The sequence below is a fragment of the Mesocricetus auratus genome, unplaced genomic scaffold (assembly GCF_017639785.1).
Source record: "Mesocricetus auratus isolate SY011 unplaced genomic scaffold, BCM_Maur_2.0 Super-Scaffold_6730, whole genome shotgun sequence".
Lineage (NCBI taxonomy): Eukaryota > Metazoa > Chordata > Mammalia > Rodentia > Cricetidae > Mesocricetus > Mesocricetus auratus.
In genome coordinates, this window is record NW_024429184.1 from 78499749 (window position 1) to 78526045 (window position 26297).

The 26297-nt window shown below is 46.6% G+C and overlaps 1 protein-coding gene across 1 annotated transcript in view; it reads right to left on the bottom strand.

Moving 5' to 3' along the window:
• Loxhd1 (lipoxygenase homology PLAT domains 1) overlaps positions 1–26297 on the bottom strand; it is a 143220-nt gene that overhangs the window by 57226 nt on the left and 59697 nt on the right. Inside the window, exons 13-21 of the mRNA XM_040741564.1 lie at positions 25123–25277; positions 23769–23929; positions 19471–19547; positions 17540–17736; positions 15289–15481; positions 13301–13461; positions 9981–10455; positions 9363–9517; positions 7133–7266 (exon numbers count right to left, since the gene is read on the bottom strand). Coding sequence (XP_040597498.1) covers positions 7133–7266; positions 9363–9517; positions 9981–10455; positions 13301–13461; positions 15289–15481; positions 17540–17736; positions 19471–19547; positions 23769–23929; positions 25123–25277 — 1708 coding nt within the window. The remainder of the gene's footprint in view (positions 1–7132; positions 7267–9362; positions 9518–9980; positions 10456–13300; positions 13462–15288; positions 15482–17539; positions 17737–19470; positions 19548–23768; positions 23930–25122; positions 25278–26297) is intronic.

The following is a 26297-nucleotide window of genomic DNA, read 5'->3' on the forward strand; positions in this document are numbered from 1 at the left end:
GAGAAATCTAGAAAAAGAGGCACATATGAGACCGTTATCACCCCTTCTTGGGCAATCGGAGTCAGCTCCTCCAGTACAACACAAGACAGGCACTCCACGGTGGCTTATGGAGTCCATGGACTTCGATGGCATGAACCAAGTATGCGGGGGTGGGTGTAGGGTGTGCCTAAGGAGAAGAATGTGGCCTTGCAGCTGTCGGGGAAAGGGTGCCCAGGAAGACTCCTCCATGGAAACGCAGTACCCAGCACACTGGTGGGACCCCGAGAGGAAGGTGGGCCAGGATGACAGGTAGACGGGTTACTAAGGACTCACTTCTTCAGTCCATCAACGTCTCCTGTCTCCACTCCAGCTAATCCTCGTATGATACTGAGCAAATGCCTTCCTAGGATTGTCAGATTTAGCTAGTGGAGGGCCAGGGTACAAACAATGGATCACGTTCTTGTTTGTAACCCATCTAATATTTGGAATGTACTTGTATGGCTAAGGGTAGGCTCTCTGTAGGAATCTACTGTTGCTCTCTTTCCTTCCTTCCTTCCCTTTCTTTCTCCCCAGCCATGCCAGGGCACCATGGAGGCTGCAGGCCAATGTCTAAACTCCGGAGCAGCTCGAAGGGTCTCTGTGTCCAGGCCCTCTGCAGGCTGGGGGCCATCGCTCTTTATCTGCACCTCTTCTCCTTGCCCTGATGTGGAAGCGCCATTTGTGAACTAGTCCAGCTCTGGGGTGGGCAGTACCCTGGAAAGTGTCTCCTCTGGCTGTCTATGTCCTCAGCACCTCCAAATGTCAGAGAAGCAGATCAGAAGGTTCGGCGTCAGCCCTGCACGCAGGTGGGTGAGGAAGGTGTCTTGTCCTGATTGACAGACAGGAGGACCACGGTGGCTGAGCTGGACCCTCAGAATAGACAGCCATGAAAGCGCTTCTGTGGGAAACGGGCACGGCTCTACTTCTCGGCTTTAAATGTGTGTGTCCACAGGTTAAAGTCTCACCCAGGAAGATGACTCAAGGACAATAGGCTGTCGTTCTAAGTTATGGCAGGGAGAGAGGGAGGGGTGGGTTGCGGCAGAGACAATGGGAGCCAGCAAGGGCAAGGACAGAGGCAAGGACAGAGGCACTCACAGAGAAAGAGCCTAGGAGGTGAAGGGATGGGAGCAGAAACCAAGCAAGAAAAGGTTCATCCCTCCCACAGGTGCCTGCTGAACACAAACTGCACCGACACAGGTTTCCACTTTGTGGAACTCCATTGTCCCCAAGAAGACACCAGCGGCAGGATCCCGAAGGGTGCCATACTCACAGCACCAGCCAGCGGATCTCCCCTTGAGATCCAACAGGAAGAAGCAGATCTCAGCGGGAACCTGGCCAGGGCTGCAAACTGGATGTTTAGCCTTCTTCCCCTAGGGCCAGTAACCACACATGGAAGTCCAGGGGGACTGGGCCTAGTGACCCTTCTGTCCTCCCACACGAATAAGTTCCGCTCAAACAGGACTCTGGAGTCAGATGTAGCAGGCAGGGGCTGGTAAGGAATAAAGCATAGGGGCAAGCAGGTGTTCTGGGTCAGAGAGGTAAAGCGCGCAGCAGCTCAGATAGGGTGAGGCAGGAGGGAGTCCCAGGCTGAGCGGGTAGGAGAGACACATGGAATCAGAAATTGGAACCAGCTTACACACACACACACACACACACACACACACACACACACACACACACACCTTACTTGAAAAATAAAATTTGCACACTCCAGAATTAAGTATGAATAGTTCGCAGGACCTGCAGTACTGAATCTGCAATCTGCACTGCCAGAATGGCTTGTGGCTGGGGTAGGAGGATCAGAAGTCTAGGTAACTTAGTGAGATGCTGCTTCGCATTGAAAGCAAGAAGAGGACTAAGTATACAGCTTGATACACAGTGAATGCCCCCAAACAAATGAGGAAGTAGACTAAGATGGCATTTTCCTGGTTTTAGGTGTAAGCTAACAACAGGACAACATTAAATATAAGTAGCAGATGCTGCTGTCGCCGATGACGATAGCCCCAGCCTAGAACTCAGGCACTTTGAACTTGACCCTTGCTCAGCCAAGCTTTCTTCTGGATGCTGGGGAAACACAATAGTGACAACAGAGACAAAATCATTTCTTACATGTGCCACTGTTGAGAAATGATAATGACTAAATAGGTCAGAATAAAAGGGGATCCAGAGAAAACAGTAGAGAGGGCATGCCAGGGGTCTACAACACAGTCTAGCAGGGGAGAGACCAGCCTAAACACAAGCGCAGGGATCTCTGAGGATGGAATGCCAAGGAGAGAGGACCACCAATAAAGGCTCCAGGAAGACCTGTTTTTGTTTGGCTCAAGGAATAACATGAACTGAGCAAAATGGACGTGTGTGGGTGGGGTCAGGGCAGGCTGGGAGCAGAACTGAGAGATTATAGAAGCCAGGAAGGACATGTTGGTGTTCATCCTGTAGAAGACAGGAGCCTCTGTAGGTTTTAGGGCAAAGGCCTACAGGATTCTGGTCTGGGTGACATCAGATGGCAGGTCAGGAGGTTGTGACCAGAAGGACAAAGCTGTAGGATGTCACCATAGACTCAAACCCGCACTCTTTTGTGCCAGGAGCCACCACAGTGGGCTAGCAGCTTGGGGGTAGCTGTGAGGCTGAGAGATCCAGGAGAACCAGTTGGAAGGGAGGTTGCAACCTTGGTCTCCAGTTAGGTGAGGATGGTGTCAGTGTTCCCAACCCCTTGACTAGTGGTCGTTTCCTTGCCCTGTGAAGGCTGAGACAGTCAGGGAAGGGCCCGGAACCTCTCTAGGCTAGCAGTGTTTCTAGGATATCTGCTATTGTGATTCTGTCTTCAGGACTGATGCGATTTTCTCTTTTTCTCCAAGACTAAGCTGTGTTCATCATCAGTGTGAAGGCTGCTGAAGCCAGCTCATTACAGACCCTCACCGATGAAGGCTTCTTACTAACAATGGACAAGCCAGTGACATGCACATGGGGCAGGATGGAGAGGTGGGTAGGGAAGGAAGACCAGCGAGAGGCCTTCCCTCCTAAAAACAACAGAAACACATTCTGTCTGGACACATAAGCAGAACTCCTCGCCGTTCAGAGCAGAAAATTCTTCAAATTAGTGAGATGCACAAAGAAACAGTTGGACAAGAGAGGAAATGTAGCCAGGGGGTGGCACTTTAATTTCTAAATATACAATTCCCCACACATTCATTTAATGGCAGAACAATCAAACTCCCAAGAGGAGCTTTTTTTTTTCTAAATCACTTAATGTCTTGATTTGGAAAAGGTAAGAATAGCTAATATTCTTACAGGATAATGAAAGAGGACAAGTGCTGACAGACATTCAAATAGATTACAAAGCTACAATAATTTTTAAATTGTTGGGCTGGACCAGAAATGTCAAATCAACAGAACAGAGTAACTAACCCTGACTGAGCCGGAGGGGAAGCTGGGCGAGTCTTTCCAGCCTGTCTCTCAGCACTTCTGTCCTTTCCAAGGTGAAAAGCCTTTGTTGCAGGGCATCTTAGGAAGTAAGCAGGATGGCATCACTAAGCCAGTTTGTTAGAAGAGGAGATGACAGGAGGCAGCAGCGTGTGCTGGCTAACCTAGTGTAGTGGCAGCTTGTTTTGCCAGTGGACTTCTTGCAGTAGTGACTACATCCTAGGGGTGTGGCTTCATGTCTGCATACCTGAAGCCACTCCCCTAGGATGTGGCCACCACCGCAAGTCCACTGCAAAACAAAATGCCACTACAACGTAGCATGAGTTTGGCAGAGGATCCACACAGGTCAGGACCCCGTGGTCCCCATCACAGGATTGTTTTGGCAGCCAGAATACTGAGTTGTCTGTGAGGTATACATCAGGTCCCCTTGAAATGACCGGGTAAGTTTTAGGGGGTAGGGTAAGCTCTGTTACCCCCTGTCCTGTATGGAGCTTGGCTCAAGGAGAGGACATGGTCTAAAATACAGCAGGCTGCAGGCCAAGAACTGTGCCCAACAAATATGTATTTATTAAGTGCTTACTAAATTTCACATATTGTCAGATCCTCAGCAGCCCTGACACCACTCCAGGGCTAGCATGCATTTGACTGTCACCACTGAACTCTGCACGGAAGAGTCTTCTTTCTGCTCAATTTCCCTGGATTTCCTCATCCAAGAGGCAGTGTGACCTAGTGGTAGGAAACACACCACAGCTCATATCAGTGGTCTGGATACTAGGCCCTACTCTGGCACAAGCTGGTTCTGGGTGTGGTGGTTTGAAAGAAATGGCCCCAAAAGGGACTGGCACTGTTAGGAGGTGTGGTCTTATTGGAGGAAGTGTGTCACTGTGGGGGTAGGCTTTGAGGTCTACTGTGCTCAAGCTTCCCTCACTGTGACAGACAGTTGACTTCCTGTTGCCTGCAAGAGGTAGGACTGTATGCTCCAGTACCACGTCTGCCTGCATGACATGCTCTCTGTCATGATGATAATGGACTGAACCTCTGAAACTGCAAGTGAGCCACCCCAATTGAATGTCTTTATTTCTAAGAGTTGCTGTGGTCATGGTGTCTCTTCACGGCAATAGAAACCCTAACTAAGACAGAAGTTGGAACCAGGAGTGGGGTATTGGTGTGATTGACCTGACCATGTGTTTACTTGGAAGAATTAGGATTTGGGATTAGGAAAGCAGTTGAATGCTTTAAGCACTGCTTAATGTGCCATACAAGTAGGAGCATGGAAGATATAATTGCTAAGAGTTATTTGAACTATGGCAGGGGGTGGCTGAAATCAAGAGATTTCAGAGGAGAAGAATTTTAGTATGTTACCTAGAGATCATTCTTGTGATATTTCAATGAAGAAAGTGGCTGCCTTTGCCCTTGTCTAAAGAGTTTGCTGAGGCTAAAGTGAAGAGTTTTGAATTAATTCCATTGGCAAAGGAAATCTCAACACAGACTAGCATATACTCTGTCACATGGATTTTAGTGGTAACTCTAAAGATATATAATGAAAAGTAGCAAACTGAGCAAGGAAAAATACTTAAGGAGACAAAAGGCACCAGAAAGTGGAATGGAGATAAATCCTCTATTCAAGAAGAAAAATGGATTAAGAGGTAGAATAAAGGGAATGGAGATCTCAGGGCAAGATCCCACCCAGCTATGTTTCCAACTTGTGAAAAGCAAACAAAGAAAATCTTAGAGTATGGTGTGGTGGGGATACACCTTTAATTTCAGCACTGGGAAGGAAGAGGCTGGTGGATCCTTGAGTTTGAGGCCAGAGTTTGAGGTCTACAGAACAAGTTTCAGGACAGCCAAGTTTAAGCAGTGAAAGACAGAGAACTGGTGGAGACGTAATTGAACAAGGAGGTCATGCTCCAACCCCAGGAAGCAGCAGAACTTGGGAGTTTCATCCATGTGCTTCCAGATTTAGAATAAAGGATAAAAGAAAGGAGTTATGAAATGAAGCCTCTGAGGCCAGGCACGTGTCATGGAGTCCCTGAATGGAGGCCCAGAGAGGCATTGATTGAAGCTGTGAAGTTGAAGCCTGGATTGCCTTGGAGACCCCAAGATGCTAGAGATGCCAAAGTCATCTCTGCCGAGGAGAGCTGCTAACAAGGAGTGGAACCAGCCCAAGAGAGAGAAGCATGCTGCAGTCAAGCTTGAAAGGAGCTGGAGATCTCAAGAGTGTTTTGACACCAGACATGAAGATGAAGAATTTGGAGTTTGCCCAGCTGGTGTTTGGTCTTGCTTTGGTCCAATATTTCCTCATTATGCTCCCTTCCCTGAATTTTGGAATAGTAATGTATATCCTGTGCCATTTTATGTTGGAAGTATATGATCTACTTTCTGATTTTGAGTTTTACAGGAGAGTTACAGTTAAGAGATTACATGCATCTCAGGAGAGATTTTGGCCTTTGAAACAAGTGTGAGACTTATAGACTATAGGGACTTTTGAAGTTGGCTTGAATGCATTTTTTTCATTATTATAAGGCCATAAGCCTTTGGGGACAAGGAAGTGTAATGTGGTGGTTTGAAAGAAAATGGCTCCCAAAGGGATGGCACTATTAGGAGGTGTGACCTTGTTGGAGGAAGTGTGTTACTGTGTGGACAGGCTTTGAGGTCTCTTTTCTCAAGTTTCCCTCACTGTGACAGTTTACTTTCTGTTGACTCCAAGATTTAGGACTCTCAGCTCCAATACCATGTCTGCCTGCACACTATGCTCCCTGTCATGATGATAATGGATTGAACCTCTGAAACTGTAAGCCAGGCACCCCAGTTAAAAGTTTTTTTAATAAGAGTTGTCATGGTCAAGGTATCTCCTCACAGAAATAAATACCCTAACTAAGACTTGGGGCTAGGGCTTAACCTCCCAGGAGGCAAGGGTTCTTTCATCTATGAAGAGGACCAAACACCTTATTCCCAGTCTAGGTCAGAGGGTGACTACAAGTCTCCAACAGGTATCGGTCCAGCCCATCATCTGCTTACATACATCAAGCTAACCATAGATTTTACATCTTGTTGAGAAGAAGTCGAAAGAAGAACAGCATTTTGGCATGAGATTCAAATTTCAGTGTCCACAAATGAAGTTTGGTTGATACACAGTCCCATTCCCCACTTCAGTGTCATTTAAAGTTTTTTTTATTTGTTTGTTTTGAGACAAGGTCTTACTATGTAGCTCTGACTTGCTATGTAGACCAAGCTGGCCTTGAACTCACAGAGATCTGTCTGTCTCTGCCTTCTGGGTGCTGAGATTAAATCTGTCCAACAGCACGCTCAGCTAAGGCTCAGTTAGTGATTGTCCAGTAGAGAGCCTTCTACAGAGATCAAATGCTAGTCAAAGCTGCAAGTGTTTTCTATGTGGCCCTTGTACAAAATATTGCTAGTTTCTGGCCCCCAGAACATTAAAACTAGGCACCCTAAATTGATTTCTCCATAGAGAGCTGTGGGTGAAATGCTGAAGTGGGTGTTCTACAGGACTGTTATCTGACAGGGCAAGAACCTCTGGGAGGAAGATAAGAGAGGCAAATGATCCCCTGATTCATTTATGGTCTTCCTGGCCTCAGGCAACTCACCCTTGCCCTCAGACATCACCTCCCAGTACCTGGTCCTCTAGTTTAGTGTCAGGCATGACCTTCTCTCCCTTCCTTCAAGTCCCACTCACGTGATCTCGTTATTTACGTCGGTGATGTCTACTCTATCCAGGAACCAGCCTGGCTTGTTGCCTGTGTTGTCATGGCGAATCCGAATCTTGGTCAGAGCTCCCAAGTCAATGGCATAGATGGTGAAGGTATCTGTCTAGGAATAGAAACAGCATGATTCAGAGGAGCAACTCATGTCTCTCATCCCTGCCTTCAGCTCTAGTCTCTCAAGCACCCAAAGGAAGACTATAAAACCCAAAGCAAACAGAGGGAGAGTATAGAAAACACAGTTCCTTAGTCTGGTGTTAGCAACATACTTTTTAAGGGATTATGAGCTCTGTGTGTAGCTTAGACTCATCTTGAACTTGTCATCCTCCTGCCTCTGCCTCCCAAGGTTACTGGTGTACACCGCTATGCCCAGTTCTTACACCGTTGCTTTATAACCTGGGCTTACAAGGATATCTTCTCAATTGCATTGTATCAAAGAAGGTAGAGGTAGGAGAAAGACAGTGATCTTTAGAGAAGCAGAAGGGAATCCAAGTGAGCTCCTGGAAGATGAATGGGATGGTGAGTCATGTATTCTGTGGGTCGCCATATGCATCAGAGGAAGGAGATAAAATGGAGAAGCAGTTAGTGGATGAGGTCTTCTATCCAGAAGACTTTTTAAAAGTTCTTTATTTTGAAAAATTTTCAAACCTTTACAAACCTTGAAGAAATAGATGTGATCATGGCCTGCCTTCTCTTAGATGCTACTCCTACATGCAACATTAGTTGGAATACTTCATTTTGTCTCTCTCATATGTTTTTACTTTCTTAGTCTTTTTTTCTGGATCAGTTTAAAGCAGGTGGTAAATACTATGATCCTTTACCCCTAAATATTTCAATCTGGATCCCTAATAACAAGGACATTCTCATTTAACATCATGCAATGATCCAATTCTGTTAACTTCAACACAATACAATCATGGGCACTTACGACTAGGGATAACGTTCTGAGGAACATGTTGCTAGGTAAGTTTTGTCACTATGCAAACATCATACTGTGTGTTTACACAAATTGAGATGGTTCAATGTCACTAGGTGATATACTCTTAGGGGATTACATAGCGTATGCCAATCATTACCAGTTATAATGTTACATGGCACATGGTTGTGCTATTATCAACATGCAGTCAGTCTTACACAGCAACTCTATCAGTCTATCCTCTACAGCAATGCCCTAGTCCAGGAATATAATGGCTATAACTTTCCAAGTTAAGGCACTGAGATGCATAAATAAAAGCCAGTACTGAATCATGGGAGGGAAGCTGAAGGGTTCGAAATAGCTCATGACATGAAATGGAAAGTGTCTTAGTGGATTTGATGTATTGTTCCTTCCTGTGTTGACAAGACAACCTGGTCTTGAGAGAAGGGCAAGAATAGGAGGGTAAGAGGAGGGAGGGATAGGAGATTTTGTAAAATCTTGAAGGACAGGAGAGCAGCTTTCTTTTTTCATGTGTTTCCCTTCCTTCAAGAACAGTGAGTTGCACACACTTCGTTCATGGTTTTCTTTCCTCTGAAGAAGGCTCAGGCTTGGTAGTCACTCTTTCAAGGTCATGGTAGGAATCTCTCTGTCCCTGTCACACAACAGCTACACCATACTTACCTGTCCAGATTAAGCAATTCCTGTCTACCAAGCCTCCCCAGAGTGTCATCTCTTTGTTTTGTGAGATAGAGTTTCACTATATAGTCAAGGTTGGTCTCAGACTCAGGGGCTGGAGAAATGGCTCGGCAATTGAGAGCGCTCATCCCTCTTCCAGAAGACTAAGATTTGATTCCCAGCACCCACACGGTAGTTTACAGCTGCCTATAACTCCAGTCCCAAGGGACCTCATGCCCTCTTCTGACCTTTGTAGGGACTGAACACACACAGTGCACAGACATACATGCAAGCAAAACACCCAACACAAAAAATTATAAATAAATCTGTTTTTAAAAGTCTCTCGACTCACTTGGTGTATGAATACAGTATTCTCTGTCCCTGAGGGCCAACTAGCTTATGAAATTCCCTTGCGAGGATCTGCCTGTAGTCTTTTCATAACTCTCCACAAAATACTGGTTCCTACAGAAGGGTAGCTGCAGCTGGGTCTCACTGGAATGAATGCAACACCTTGTCAGACACACAACGGACATGATACTGGCTGAGATTGCTGTGGACAAAATGTTTCTTATCTGGCTCTCACCCACCCATGGGCCAGAAAGCTCTCACCTTACCTGGCCCTGCTCAAACTTGTTGGACTTGTCTGATTTCTTCAGGGGCCGCTCCCCTGTGTCCCCGTATTCCTCACCATAGATGGTCAAGTAGACGTTGGCATCAGTGCCAGCCTTGGGCACGTTCCCTGTGATCACCTGGACCTCGTAGGTGTTGGCTGGAGACACAAAAGGATACAGCATTGAGAACACCAGGGCCACAAGACAGAGCAGTGGCACAGGCCCTTGAAGCCAGGTAGACCCTGGAAGCAGGAAGGTTCTACTGCTGTGGCCGTACCAGCTTACCCTTCTCCCACTCAAGACTGGCATTTGCCGTGAAACCAAGAGTCACTGGGCCTCAGCAACCCTCCTACCTTGCTTCCATATTCAGACATATCAAGATGTGTCAGAGTCCCTCCCAAAGCCAATGTTTCCCTTGAGAGGCACAGGTCAAGGGTAGCGCTTAACTCCAAACCAGAGGGGTCAATGGTTGCTTTCCGAGTGCTGGTAAGGAGAGCTGTTTATGAACCACAGTGGGGTCCCACCTACTCAGTCTCTACCTGAGGGATATTGGGTCACTCTGCCCCTTCCCTGGTCCCTTTAGGGGAAATATGCCCTCCCCCAATTCTTTTCCAGGCTTACGCTCAGGACCAGGCCGACCCACTGGGACCAATTCCACGACAAGTTCATTGTCCTCCTTGCCCCGGGCCAGCCAGCGGTTGGCTTCGAACTTGTACTGTTGGATCACCTCCTGCATCCCTGGCCCGAACTCCTCCTCTTCCTCCTCCTCCTCTGTCTCCTCCTCTTCTTCCTCTTCTGATGAGGACTCTTCAGACGAGGACTCTTCTTGCTCGTCGCCCTCATCCTCCTCATCACTGCCTTTCTTCTTTTTCTTCTTCTTCCTCTGCAGCTTGGCCTTCAGCCTTTCCTTCTTCAGCAGCTGCCGCAGCTTGTCCTTCTCCTTCTTCTTCCGGGCCTCCTCCTCGGGGCTCAGGTTCGCCTCCTGCACCACCAAGTGCCGCAGCCACACCGTGTCCACGAACCAGCTGGGCCCGAAGCCCTCGCCTGTGTGTCCCAGTCGGATCTTGTAGATCTCACCCACATCCGCCGCTTCCAGCTGTGCAAAGCGTGGGGGCACAGTGGCTGACATGGCCCCTGCCACCAGCCCAGCCTCCCCCAATGCTGAGCTGCAGTGTGGAGAGGTCTGGGCTCCCACTCAGAAGTTTGAAAGTCCCCTCCCCACACTGTGCCTGGCCCTTCCCGGGCTTAGGGAAAGACATTTCTTTCTAGCTCCCTGCTTTTGTCATTCTCTTGCCCCATTCTTGGGCTTCTGTGTCTTTGCTCGTGCGGCTCCCTCACAATGCCAGGCCTTCTGTTAGTCCCTTCTTCTTTTTTCCAAACAGGGTTTCCTTACGTAGCTTTGGAGGTTGTCCTGGAACTCGCTCTTGTAGACCAGGCTGGTCTCAAACTCACAGAGATCGGCCTGCCTCTGCCTCCCGAGTGCTGGGATTAAAGGCCACCACTGCCGCCCAGGTGTTAGTCCCTTCTTACCTCCAGCTCCAACCTGTTCACAATTCTGGGCCTCATTAGTACCGTAAAAACACACAGAGTCTCGCAGCGGTGGTGCATGCCTTTAATCCCAGCAATGGGGAGGCAGAGGCAAGTATCTCTGTGAGTTCAAGGCCAGCTTGGTCTATGGACTGAGTTCCAGGACAGCCGGGGCTACACAGAGAAACCCTGCCTCAAAAACAAACACAAAAACAAAAAAGCCAACCAAACAAAAAAACCACAGGCAATATCTTCACGTGATCACTATTAGGAAGATACCACTTAGCAATAAGCAAAGAGCTATTTTTCTTTTCTGTTACAAATAAACAAAACCCTCACCCATTTTCTCTGAGGTCCCCACCCTCCCCAGTCATACAACCTGGGTTTACCAGACCCTTGAGCTCAAAAGGGGCTCAGGACTTAGTTGTCCCTTGTCCTATCCTGACATCTAGGTGCTCTCGAACAGTGTTGTCATTTGAAAAGGAAATGATCCCCGAGGCTCCCGTGTCTGAACAGCCAGCCTTCAGCTTGTGGCACTGAAGGTTATGAGACCTCAGGAGGCCAGGCCCTGTTGAAGGGACTGATCACGAGGATCAGCCTCAGGGCTTTGTAGCCCAGTCACATTCCATGCAGCTCCCTACTTTGTCACTGCAGATGCAATGTGACCTCAAACCCTTGCCACCATGCCTTCCTTGTCATGGTGGACCCTACCATTCTCAAACCATAAACTGAGAGAAACCCTTTTGTCTTTACGTTGATTTTCCCCCCAGTATTTTGTCACAGTGATGAGAAAAGAAATTAATGCAAGCCATGAGTTCCTTTTTAGGACAAAGACCATTACTTGGGGTCTCTCTCCCCGTGGGCATGGGGCACAGTGGCTCATCCTCAGCCTCAGATCCATTGTCACTGCGTCATGAGTCCCACATTCTCAGGAAGAGGGGACTGAGGTTCATCCTTCATGGGGAGCCCAATATGAAGTGTGACTGGCTTCCCGAGTACCTTGATACTGAGCCCATCTTCACCGCTGACTCTTTTCAAAGTTGTATCCTACCAGTTGTCCCATTTGAGTGCCATCATCTGTCCCAAGGCTGTCCAGTAGTTCAGTGCCCTACACTTTAATTCTAGATGAGAACATAGCTCTCCCAACTTCACATTCGGGGAACCACAATGGAGCTAACACGCCTTTGTAAGGAAATCATCAAACAAGATGATGCCAGGGCCTAGAATTTCTCTTTCTTTGTTACTCAGGGGGTGGGAACTGTCCACGGTTCAATTGTATTTCTATGATTATGTATCTGACACTGGCTCCTTTTATTGCTATGGGAACTGTGAAGCCAGTCAGGTAATAATTACAGAGCTGGATTATACTGATGAGGAAGCTGAGAAGGTCCCAACAGGTCAAATACATAGGCTTGGGTCTGTCAGTAGAGTAGGAGGACATACGACCCCATGAGGGCCCTATACCTGTAATGTTCCAGACATTTGTAACCCTGGCCTGCCCCCCAACTCGGGACCTTTCCTGGGCATTGGAAAAGGCTCTTCACTGAAGACAAAGGTGTTTGTGGTGCAAAAACCAACATGAGCCTGTTTCCTCTACACACATGCCTACAGGTGCACACACGTGGTAGTACACACATAAACATACACACAGCATAAAATACTCAATGGCTTCTGCATCTTCCTCTACTACTGACAATGTGTTCACATTTTCATCCTTTTTTCCTTCTAGTCAAAGGCTTGAAATGTGAAGAGAGGAGACACAAGGACATTGAAAACTCATTAATAAGCTCTGCCACATTCCACAGGCCTGCTTGAGAAATACGGATTTGCCACTAGCCTGGGAGAAGTTCAGAGGCAGAGCCACAGACAGGGAGTAGACAGAGGGACTCAGCCCTGGTGCCATCATTGGTGAAATAAGAAATAGTCACTGCAGACTGACAGTGTATTGGAATTGCTAATTGAACTTCCAAGAGAAATCTATCTCAGAGAACATGCTCACTTCTAAATGCGGATGACTTGACTTGTTTAGGGTGTGGATGAGGCAGTAGTTTTCCTCAAAGATCACTAGGTAACTCAAGTATAAGGCCAGAAGGACTCCTAGTCATTTCAGGTCCACAAACTCAGGTCCAAGAAAGAAGTTATCTTTCAAGGGTACAAGATAGATCACGGATGAACATCCCCGTTTTCTCCTTCCTAGTTCAAAACTCTACACTCTGCTCATTGCTTCCAGGATTCCCCCAGGGAACCAAGGGAATTTTGGTTCAACCTGTCTGGCAGGTAACATCTCCCACTCAGTTGGAAGGAGGCAGCTTATTCTCCAGTGGGTGTTGGAAGAGGAAATAAGATTGCCCAAGGCACCACCATAGCAACTGCTAGTCCTGTGTTGGCACCCCCATTGCATCATGCTCACACACCTGGAATATGTCCTTGGATGCCCGCTCAAACACTTTGGAGCGACTGGAGAGGAAGAGGATTTCGGTCTTTCCTTCTTCGCCATAGATCTGCACATAGACTCGGGAAGTGGTGCCTGCACCACCCACATCCCCTGTCCATGTCTCTATCTCATAGTGGACCACTAGGTGAACACACATGGGAGAAATGGGGCATTTAGTAACAGTAACAATGACAGCAACAAACATTTCCCCAGCCCATCCCACATGTGCTTCCCAAGCTTATCCCGAATGCCTGATCCTTCACAGGCATCATCTCGTCTAACCTCCCCAACACAGTGAGCCAACGTTTTGTAGATGGACAAGCTTAGGCTTAGAGGAATTGAGTAGGTTGTGAAAATGGCAAACCTATACAATTGACTGTTACATCTAGTCATCCATGGCATCACATGTGTCCTTAGAGACCAGGAGAGAGGGGGACTTCATACAGCAGCTGTCACTCTCTATCATCTGCCTGTCTGCTATAGTTTGAATGTCTGTTCCCTCTAAGACTCATATCAAAATCTAATTGCTATTATAAGATGTAGAGGCTTAAGAAATGATCAGGCCATGAGGACTCAACCATTCTGGCTATGGCACCAGGTGCCAATTGGTGTGAGTACTGTAAGTCTTGTTAAAAGACAGCATTGGGATTTCTCTTTAGGTGTGTGTGTGTGTGTGTGTGTGTGTGTGTGTTTATGTGTGTGTTTTTATGTGTCTGTGTGTGCACATGCATGTGTTTGTGTATGTTTGTGTGTATGTGAGTGTGTGTATGTGTGTGTTTGTGTATGTATGTGTGTGAGTGTGTATGTGTGTATGTGTTTGTGAGTGTTGTGTGTGTATGTGTATATGAGTGCTGTGTGTATGTATGTGTGTGAGTGTGTGTGGGTATGAGTGCTGTGTGTATGTGTGTGTGAGTGTATACATGGAGTGTCAACCTCTATCATTCTCCACCTTAATTTTTTGAGTCTTTCATGGAAATTTTAGCTCATCAACTTAACCAGTTGACTACCTGGCCAGGAGTTCCAGGGATCCACTTATCTCCTCTCTCTCTCTGCCCTGTTCTGCACAGGGATTGCAGACGTGTTCGCCACACCTAGGTTTTTGGTCAGTGCTGGGGATCCTAACCCAGCTGCTAGTGTTTGCTCAGAAAGCACATCTCATTCTCATTCGGGCTGAAGGACAGCTGCCTCAGCTCTGTGTTGCTTCCTAAGAGACCTCCAGGAAGAAGGCCATGGAAGACAGCTGCAAGCATCTGCCCTCAGGAGAGATGTGGCTGCACAGTGGCCACAAGAAACCAGGATGTGGTCCCCAGCCTCTGGGCACCCTCGGGAGCCTCTGACCCGCCATGAGTGAGGGCTCACATCACAGACATTGGAAGACAGAGCCAGGGCCATCCTAAACTTCAGCTCCTCAGCAAAAGCTGCCCACAAAGCCTGTCTGCTCACCCTACCTCACCCTCTCACCCTGCTCCATCCTCCCTAAGTTCTCACTTCCGCCCTCTTAGGCAATCTGCTCACCTGCTCACAAGGACATGACTCTGGTCTGTTTTGTTAATAGCCACCTTCACAAAGACCAAGGTAGCACTGGCCGGAGAAACCTCAGTAGACAAGTGAAAAGTCCAACCTCAGTTTTCCTAAGGAAACATGTAGACTACACCACGAAGTTTGCCACAGGACTGAGAATATACATTTCCTACTTTTTTCTGTCTTTGTCCCTGATAAAAGTTCCATCCATCGGGTCCTCATTTTCCCCATCTTTGAAATGAGCCCTTGTTGCCTCCCAGACCCACAGCACTGTGACAACAGGAACCCGGACCCCCACTCCCACCACAGGGAGACAAGACTCAGTCACCACATGGCCTGGCTCCCTTCCTTTGGCCCCTCCTTCCTCTGATCCCATCATTCCTCTTCCCCTATTGAACAAGGGAACAAATGCTGAGTTGCCGAGGGCCCACCCAGCCTCGTCCATACATTTCTGGATGTCCACGACCTCGCTGGGGTACAGCTCTACCTCCAGCCGCCCATCAGCCTGGTTCTTATCCAGCCAGCGATTGGCAGGGAAGGTGTACTGCTTGCCTTGGCGGGGCACACGGATCTGCACGCTGCCTAGGAACCAGCCTGCATGCATGCCTGTGCTGTCATGCCCGATCACCAGCCTGCTAATCTGCAAGGAAATTCCAGGAAGGGTGTGTGACCACTGGTGTTCAGAAACATTCAAGCCTCCACATCAATTGGGACCTCGGGCCCCTTGGGAGAAGGCGCTGATCCAGCCTGTCCTGGCAATCAGGAACCTGGGGGATCACCTACCCAGGTGGTCCTTTCCTGCCCAGAGGCTCCATCCCCTCCTGCTCAATCTAACTCACTTCCAAGGTCAGCTGTGAGAAGCCTGTAGCCTGCAGAGTTGGCAAGAACTTTGGAATCTGTTAAGTACTTTAAAACTCGAGTAACCTGTGGCTACAGAAGCAGTAAAGTGCTCCACTTTACTGAGAAAAGTAAAGTCTGAAACTGTCACTGCTTTACCTCGGTTTGATTTGAAGTAATACAGTATTGTGCACATTTCCGCATTCCATCCTTGTCATTCCCTTCCTGCAGAGTGATAGAATTTGCAGACAATCTCTCCCGACATGGTGGTTCTGCACATTACCCTCCTCTTACTCTTGGACTGAGGAACATTGTTCTCTGTCCATTGACAGTCTCTAGTCATGTACTTTGCTGCCTGGCATGGCAACATCTTTGCCCATAGGCAACAGGGATGAGAGTTCAGATGGTCCCACCATCATGCTTGTGTGTATTTGGTTTCTCGGGCTTTGAACAGCTTTCATTTTTGTGAAAATGCTTTATACAGGTTGATTTTAACATTAGATGGGATTACCAGACAGCCTCCAAGTACACTTCCAGCCCTGAGTTTTTCTCTGTAATGGTTGGGTTGGGGGGGCTACCTATGCCTGGTGCCCAAAGTCCATATTTAGAAAATTGTCCACTCAAGCCCTGGTTTTTGCTTTCACACATACCAAGGGCCTCTTTGCAGCTGTTGATGAAACATGGCCACAGCCTTCACAGATAACACAGCTGAGTATATGGAGCACAAGCCCCTGAAACTGCTAGAAGAAAACCAGCTCAGGTTATAAAGCCCGGAGTTCTCCAAATGCCTGCCTAGGCTGAGGAGGATGCCATTGATTCTCTGTGCTGCTGGGACTGTCGCAGTTCCAGGGAGAGAATAAGGAGGAGCTGGACAAGGGCAGGTGTCTGTTGTCTGACATAACTGGAAGCTCCCAAAAGACAAGGACTGTCACTAGTTCTACATTCCCTTGGACCGGAGGTGGAGTATAAGCGTGTGGGTATTCTTAACACATTCAATACTAATAATAACCCCCCTGGCATCTCCATCATTGGGAAAGAGAAAACTGAGGAAGACAAGGTTAAATAACCTGTGCGTGGCAAGTCAGTGGAACTGCTAAGCTCCCAAGCTCTTGGCCACACAGTTCACCGAGAGAGCTTCATCACATGAGAACAAGTCTCCATGGCCTTCTACTGTCAACCCTCTCCCTCTTCCCTCTCCTCTCTTCCTTCTCCCCTCTCCGCTCAGGCACGCAGAAATCCTTCAGTAAAGGGACAAAATCGTCAATTCACGATTATTGATTGAGCTTCAATGTAAATACACTAGAAGTTCGTTAACCTCAGAGGTAAATGAATGTCACAGATCTTTCCCCAGAGTGCAGACTGATGAGAGAAAAGGGTTCCAGGGCACCTGAAAGACGATGAAGCCCACAGGAAAGGAGGGACAGGGACCCTGAGGTTGCAGAGTGCATGTCCCACCCCAGAGTTCATCATGTGACATTTGGAGAAGTACGCTCAAATCTGGAATTGGGAAATATTTTTATCTCTTCCCTTTGGTTCTTCCTACTCTCTTTTCCCTCCCTGAATCCAGTGTCCACCTCCCTTATGCTCCATCTGCACTAATCCTGGAATGGAGATAAAAATGTCAGGGGTAACGTTACTACAAATGTGTTTTACAGCTCAAAATGTTCTAGAAGCACAAGTATCTGTACCTGCTCTGGCCATGGGAGAAACTAAATGCCTCACTAGCAATCCCTAAGTGTGCAGTTCTTGTCCTTCAAAATGGGCTCACCTATGTGCACATCAGGGCAGACGTGAATATGTATGTGGACACATGTAGGAACATGGTGAGATGATGTCACCTGATTCTGCAACGAATACTTACAGTTCCAATGTTCAGGGTCTCCAGCGTAAACTCATCTACTCGACCACGTTCAAAGTAGTCTTTGAGGTTGTTGTCAGAGACAAGAAGAACTTGCTTGATGGTGTCAGATTTCTCTCCATAGAGCTTGATGTACACCCTAGAATCTGTGCTGGCCCCAGAGACATCTCCGGTCTTCACACTGATGTGATAGCGGAAGTCTGAACATGCCAAGGCAGACAGAGATGGGAAGTTAGTGTAGGCTGTACAACAGGCAGCGAGGTGTTGGAAAGGAGGGGTCAGACAAGAAAGACCCAGACTAGGAGTCAGGACACCTGAGCCTGGGGCCCGCATCCTGTAACAGTACTAGAGGCTCCTCCATCTCTGTGGAACACCCCAATCTGTAAAACTAGGGTCCCACCTCTTCCTGTTATATAGTAGATGAATGTGTTAGAAGTGGGAAAGTAAGTTTTAGACAACAACCACATTTCAGGTGTCACAGTGTCTCCAGAAATCCCCCGATTCAGGTTCTGACGGGCAAAGGACCAGTGCCAAAGGCAATAGACCTATCTGGTACTTAGCACATTCTATGCTATTATTGCTAAGTACTCTCATCCCAACCTTATCACAAGGGATGTAGAACTCAGAAGGTCAGAAGGTCAGGTGTTTGACTTTGAAATGACTGGTTACAAAAAAGTCACCATCCAGGAATAAAATCTTTATAATGTATTTAAAAGCTACTCCTTCCTCTAATAGGATGCCACGCAATGCTATCTCATTTTATCTCCCAGAAATCTTTGCATCAGTCCATGTGCAAGGATAAAGAACCCCAGAGGAAAAGGTAAGTTATGGGACAACACCAGCCAAGCTCTAGTTGTCCAGGCAGGCAAGCTCCAGGGTGTGTTTCTTAAACAAAGAAGAGTGTTAAAGGCCCATCACTCATTGCTCTGTTAGGGTCTTCCTACTGGAGAAAGTAAGATGGTACCCCATGCCTTGGGCAGTCATCTGCAGCCACCTGCCAGCTCAGCTCTACCAGGGTCATCCACAGGCACCAGGGAGAAACAGATCACTTTACTGGTGAGAGGCAGCAGGAACTAGAAGACTTCTTCCTTGTGTCCTTTCCTATATAAACCTTTCCATGGTTCCTCTAAGACAGCAGGAGGGTGGGCTCTGTCTGTATGCTGAAATGGAAGCCTGCTGCAGTGGGAAGAACAGCAGTCTAAGGCACAGACATTCCAGGAGCTGATCCCAGTTCCGTTGGCAACTGTAGGCCTGAGTGTTCTGGTCATGGGATGTCCTCTTATCATAAACATGGGTGACCTCTCCTCTTGAGCTCCTTCCCAGTTCTTAGGCTCTGTAATGCTGGGTCCTACACTGGATGTTCTGGTTCAAGTGTGCAATCTGATCTTAGTAAAGGTAAATATTAGTATCTATGGCTTCCAGGCCTTGGTTTCCCCATCTGACTCCCTTTGGGGTTGTTGCAGGGGTCATATGAGTCACACCCTGGGAACATGGGATGCTGTGTAGTTGGACTCTGGAGGCATGTCTCTCTTAAGTGTTATCTAAAGTGCCTGATCAGACCACAGCATCTGAACTCGTATCACTAGTAAGGGAAACTCCAGGGCTCCAGGACAATGCTCAGCAGTTTGAAAGTCCTCATTCAACAGCCCCTTCAAAATGCATTTCTGCTCACAAAGCAGGGACCCCTGCGCTTGGTGCCGACAGTGCCTAACACCATAGCCATGCCTAGACTGTGCATTCAAGCACAGACATGGGTTAAGTTCATAGGTTAAGTTTCCAGACCTCCATCAATGTGTCTCTTCTACCCTGTGTTGCTTTAATGAAATAAAGTGAAGAAGATGTATCTTCTTTGAAGGTCTAGGTCCTATTTAGCTGAGGAAATGCCACTGTTATGCCCAGGGGACACCCATCACCTGGCCATTGGGACAACTCACTCTTGAGCGTTGCATTGCTGTCACTGGGGAGTAACTCTCGGACCAGCTGTCCATCATCCTTATCCTTGTCCAACCACCTAGAGAGAAATGGGATGGGGTTCCTTGAGTGGAACAGGTAGACACTCTAACCATCATGTCCCTCATTCAGAGTCACCAAGAGGCCCAGACGTTTGAGTTTAGAAAAGAATGTGGGTCTTTGAGATCTAGCAAAATGTTCCAACGCAGACCAGAGGAAGACTTTCTGGAGAAGTCTGGGATTGGAAAGATGGCAAGATACTGGCCAGGAAAAGAGAGAGGGGCATCCCAAGAGAGAAACATATCCTAGGTGGAAGGTGAAAGGTCCATGCAGCGAGTGAGAGACAGAGGGGCTGGCAAATGATGTTGGGCAAGGACAGCCCACAGGTCATGATCAGAGGCCAGTGTTATTGTCAAACACATCTTCTCAGGGTCAGCTGTGTGTGTGTCACTGTGAAAAGGGCTCTACGTGGGAGAACCAGAGAGAGAGGACACTAAGATAACACAGCTCAGGCTACTGAAAGCCTACAGTGTGTCCGAGAAGACAGGATAGAGTGAATGAGACGCTGAGGGTAGGGTTGGACAAAGAAAGTCTAGAAGGATTTAGAGAAAGGAGAAGGACTTGTAAGGAGGAAGCTGAACTGGAATCTTCAAAGATGGGTGAGATTTGACCTCAGAAAAAGCATCAATATGTCATACTGAGAAGCATCAATATGTCATACTGAGAAGCATCAATATGTCATACTGAGAAGCATCAATATGTCATACTGAGAAGAGACTCCAGCCCTCTGCTGCCTGTGCCCCAGAGGAAGAAATGTGGAATATCCACCTTAAAGGCACCTTTCCCTTAGAACACAGAGGCCAAGCCCGAGAAATAAACCTATTGTGCAAGCATGGATTGTATATATCCCATAGGTAGGCTAGCTTGTAACCCAGTGCCAATCATTGTTCTCTAGGCTCTGGTTTCTTAAACTGTGGAGCATGAATGTGGGAATTGTGAAATTCAGGCAACAGTAAAGAGGTTTTGATGCTCAACAATGCAAGCTTAGTTAAAGAAAAAAGGATAATAAATCCAAGAAGGCAGTGCTTGCCTGTGCTGTGTGAGTTAGTTTACTTGGCTCTGCACACACAGCACACACACTTTCCCTGCACATGTCATCACCTGTAACACCAATGTCACCTGAAGCTCTTTGGTCCTGGATTCAAGACCATCATGTGTTATGAATTACAGTGTTTTTACATAATGGTTTCGTCATGGAACACAATAACTTGTAATATTTTCCTACCACCATTCCCCAGGAAATGTCAAAATAGTACATCTCTGTATTTTATTGTGTTAGAATATTTAGTTTTTTATAATTGTTGTTTGAGTTAGGTTTGACTTAAAAGATTATCGAATGAATGTTGCCTTGGGATTAAAGTAGAATTTCCAACAATTTCTGAAATGATAAATACCCTTCTGCCACTTTGTACTATCTACAAAAGCAAAGGAGAGTTATCAGCAGTGACAGCTAGAAAATCAAGATACCAGTCAGTTCTGAAAAATATTGAAGGGACTCTATATCCTGCAGAATCAAATATTCAGCCAATGTTTAGCTTTTCCTGTAAAAAAATATGTCCGCCTCATTAATAAAATAGCTAATTAATTAAAAACAGCTAATAAAACTTTTTGATTTTTGGCTCTAATAAATGGTAAAAATAATTTGTATACCAAAGAGTTGGCTTGTAACAAGTCTCTATGGTTTATTATCTGGAAGTGCTTTCTTTGTTTAGATATTTTATTGACCTAGACATCCAGGATCACATAAAATTTCTTGGGTGAAAAGGGACCATGTGTGGAAAAACTTTAAGAGCTTTGTGTTAGAGAACTGCAGAGACCAAGACTCTGCTGTCTTGGCCACATCTGTCCCCACTTTATGCCTTGGTGCTTGTCTTCAAAGCCCATCCCTTCATGACCCTGGAGGGTAGAGCTTTCTAAGCCTGTGATGATGCAATAGTCAATATTATAATAGAAATATCTCTTACATTCTAAGATACTGGAACTTTTGCAGGGTTAATAACACAGCCTAAAGTCACTTAAGACTGCTTTCCTATTGTGTACAGCCCATTTGTTTAACTTACCTTTAAGAAAACAATGTAACACCCAACCTTACTTGACTTGGATTTGCCATTAGCTTTTACAACCTAAGCTATGCATAGCTGTAATCTTAAATTATTGACTCTCCCATACCACTGACCCAAGAGTAAGGCATGTGAGTTTATATGTGTGTATGTTATGATAATTATTTGCTGAAAACAGAAAATGGGCTGAAAGCAACTTTATAAGATGAATATCCACCACCCAGGCTGAAAGCAGCATTTGGATCTATGGCTTGGTAGAGTTTGCTTGCCATCTGTGTCCACTGGGATAAATGACTCTGTATCATTCCTTCCCCCATGTGTTGTTCAATAAAGAGATACCAAAGCGCTTCACTAGGGACATGCAGACACATAGCCAGAAACAGACAAGTTCACCAAACAGTATCCAGGCAACAGACTAGAACAACAGAGGATACAGGAGGGAAAAGTAAAAAAAATATTCAAACTCTCTCTAGGTTAAATTGTACCAAGGGTAAGCTTTTTAATTTATTTTCCTTGGTGTTACACCTATACATCAATGGTGACTTGAGTTTGTCATCAATGCATGCAAACCAACATACAAGCATATATAGGTTAAGTCAGAGCCTTCAGCTCATAAAGGAAGCCAAGCACCACCTCCTCCCCACCCTTCTGGCATGCAGCTCAGGCCTCCTGAATAATGACCCCTTCCCAGGGCCCCATCTCTCCTCACTTTTTTCATACCCAAATCCCAAGGGTTCCCACTCACCCGGGGGCCTTGCTGTCAGATTGTATTAGCTAACACTAGAATGCTGTCTATGAATGTAGGCTTTGGAGCTGTGGTTCAGAACACTAGAGAGATGAGGCAGAGACTTCAAAACACAAAGATTCATGGTGTCACCCTAAGCATTTGTGACAAAGGATTTGGGACCACAGATTGCTAGCTACAGACCCTTATGTTGAACCTTTGGGGCTTTCCCTTTCTTTGTCTTTCTAAGGTCACTGAGGGCTCCCATAGGCTGCAGGAGAGATGGGCGAGATGTTGCCTGCCATGGATGGAAGCAGATAGGCAATAAGCCATCACAAATCTGTTGTTCCTAGTCTCTTCCATTTACCTAGCCCCAGTCCCTACCAAGAGGTAAAAGGAAGCCATGACACATCCTTTTGTCGCTACCCAAATACTTGCAGGTATTAATAGACATAGTTTTAAAAAAGCTATTTCCCTTTAGCTTCAAATGCTGCAACCTAGTTTTGCCATGAGGTGTTGCTAAATGGATGTCAGCATGCTGGTGGCTTCATGACTCCCTGGAGCTCACAGGAGTGTGCACAACACACAACACACTCTCTCCCTCCCTCTCCCTCCCCCCTCACACACACACACACACACACACACACACACACACACACACATGAAATAGTGCAAAACTACTTTGCCCTCCCTACTATGAAAGTTACACAGTTCAGGTGAAGACTGAATAAGTGTGTGAGCTCAGGCCCCAAGTTAATCTGGCAGTGTGTTCCTCCCAGGTATTAACATGGGTGAATGAGAGCCACTGGATTTCGCAAAACACTGACATTTCTCCTCCTTCTCCTGTCTCTATTGGCAACTGTAGGAATCACCAGCTCCTGGTTGTACAAGGGCTGTTTCAGAAAAACAGTGCAGAAACTTTTCCTCACTATTGTGAGATGCAAGTGAAGTTGGATACCTTGAAATGATGTAACCAGGCGAGAAATGTGGTAGGACTACCCAAACAGAAATCCAGCCGGGCTGTAGTGGCGCACGTCTTTAATCCCAGCACTCAGGGAGGCAGAGACAGGAGGATCTACAGAGTGAGTACCAGGACAGCCAGAGCTACACAGAAAAACAAACAAACAAACCAAAAATCCAACTTTTACCCATATTTCCTTCTACATCTGACTAATTCCCTTAACAAATCACTTAAATTAAAGAAATGTCAGGTTTTTGCTTTGTCATTTTGTTTGTTTTTCATGAGAAAAACCATCATGTTGGCACTAAGTGTGCACTGGGGTAGAATGTGAAACTCAGGTCTACACACCTCCTGAGAAGTCACTTCTTTCTTTCACCAACTGCCACCCTGAACCACTGTTTTTCTCAGTGTCCCATGTAAGAGGGATGAGTCTTTCTCTAGTGCCAGCTGGAAGAAAGGCAGGCAAAGGACACGTACCTGAGGCATGGGAACTCCACATTGTCGCTCTCGGGCTGTCCTTCCTCTCTCACCAGCACCCTGTCCAGGTACCAGCCGCTGCCTGAGCCTTTGCCATCATGTCTGACCCTCACTCGCCTCACCTTCCTCATAGTGACACACTCAATGGTAAACTCGTCGGCCTTTGGGAAAGAAAAGATGGCAAAGCCATGCAGATAGTGGCTCCCCCGAGACCCAACACCTGCACACTCCAGAAGTCTGAAGGCAGAAAGGAAGAGTGACAATTCTTTCATGGGTGCACACAAGCTACTGCAGGGAGCAGAAATATAAAATACATACAACCATAGCCTCCTTACTCCTCCCCAGATGGACCACAGCCTACCTACAAACACCTCCTCAAAAGGGCTTTACTGACACAACCTTCAAATGCGTATCCTTGGGTTGGCTGGGAGTCTTCTACTCGAATTCTCTCTCGTGCCGAGAAAAGGGTAAATGGAGGAAGGAAGAGCACAGAACCTACAAATCCCTCCCACCTATAGGTCACCACCAAGTTCACATCGCTGAAGCAATGACTCTTTACTGGACATCTACTGTGTCCTGTAAACCACATCCGAACCCTATGCAGCACATCAGTCCTCCATAATCTTCACAGTAGCTAATCACAGGTAGGAGTCCTCTCCCTTCTTTTAGATACAAGGAAAGTGTGGCATAGGAGAGTGAGTGGCCTAAGGCTGACTTTCCCTAGACCTATTTGATACTTTCTTCACTGCCTCTCAGTCCTTTGGTCCAGATTAACCCCACGTGATAGTTGTGGTAACATATGGAAATGCTTAGCACATTCTCACATCCATGTTCAGTGTTTTCTTGGTTTCTCTTGAAAGAAAGAAAGAGGAAGGAAGGAAGGAGGGAGGAAGGGAGGGAGGAGAAAGGAAGGAAGGAAAATATGAACAAGCTTTCCCTAGTGACTATGCCAAATAGAAAATGTGCATTGTCTTCTAATTTCTCCCAGTCTGGGTCCTCTAGGACACGCTTGAGATGCCCTTCACAACCTGAGGGGTGGAGAGGAGACCACAATTTCTCTATGGGGGCTCTCCAGCTTCTAGCTGCATAATACTAGGAGCCTTGTAGCTATCATCAATGTCAGTAAATGACAGCGAGCCAAATTTTCTCAAGGATCCAATCAACCTGATATTTCTGTGTCCTTAAAGTGGCTTCTACCTGGAGTCTCTAGACCCCACTCCCCTCAGCCAGACAGAACTTATCTCACGGATGAGGCCCTGACATTAGCTATCAGCTTTACTTTGAGAGAACAGGGAAGACAGGGGGACAAAGCAGGGGTGGGCTGGGAGGGGGGCAGTTCATCACTGCAACTTACATTGCCTTTCTCAAACAGGTCGGTGTTGTTCCTGCAGTTGTAAAGCAGTCGCTCCCCTGTGTCCCCCACATCACCATAAAGGCAGAGGTAGACATTGGCATCCGTTCCTGCACCTTCAAGTTCCCCTGTGCATACGGTAACACGGTACCGGGCCACTGACAGACAGAAATGGGAACACCATTGGCTGGCTGCTTCTGCTCCTAAGCTCTTTCAGCTGCTACCAGGGATGACTTCATCCCTTAACTCAACTCCCCAAACACCACTGCGTGTGTCACTTGGGAGCAGACTCATGAGAAGCCTCAGTTTACACAGACCAGAGGCTCTTCATGCCTGTCAATCATCAGAAACCCATGGGAAATGTTTATAAGAATTCAAATTTCTGAGGCCCACTTCAGTCTTCCCAAACCTTAATTTCCAGAGGAAAGACCCTTAAAACTGAGTCGTTAATGAACTCCCTCTGTGGAGTCTTATGGAGGGAAAAGAGTGGCACCTAGAACTGGTGTTCAGCGGAAATGGAGAGAAGGCAATACATGAGTGACCTAATTTAGAGGTAATTCCTGGTGATGGACCTGATAAGCAATCAAGAGAAAGAGAAATCGGGTTTTGGTTTGGGCAGCCAGTGAATAGAGTTGCTAATAAGGCATAGGAGGGTTCTGTTTTGGTCACTATACATTTGAGATGCCAGTTAGATATTCACAAAACAGAAGTCAGGATGGTATTTGAGTGTCTGGAGGGCCAGGTCTGGTGATAAGACTTTACTCATCACAGGTAGATGCATTCCATTTAAAGTCATGAAATCTTGTAGGAGCAATGAAGAAGGAGATACAGACAATGACTGAAAGAATATTTGAAGATAAAATGGTCCCAAACTCCCCTAATGTGAGTTAAAAACATTAATCTGTATATTTGACATTTTATATAAAATGATCTCTGAGTAGGAAAAACCCAAAGAGATTTACTTCCAAACATATCATAATAAGACTTCCAAGAGCCAAAGACAAAGAGGAAATAAAAAAAGAGCAACAGGAAATTGAACACAAGGGATATACAATAAAAATTCACAGACAACTTTTCATCCAAAACTATGGTACCAGAAGGTGGTGGGAATTTTTCACTAAGATGAAAGAAAAAGACTGTGATCCAAGGATTCTATATCCCCTGAAATTACCAGCCAG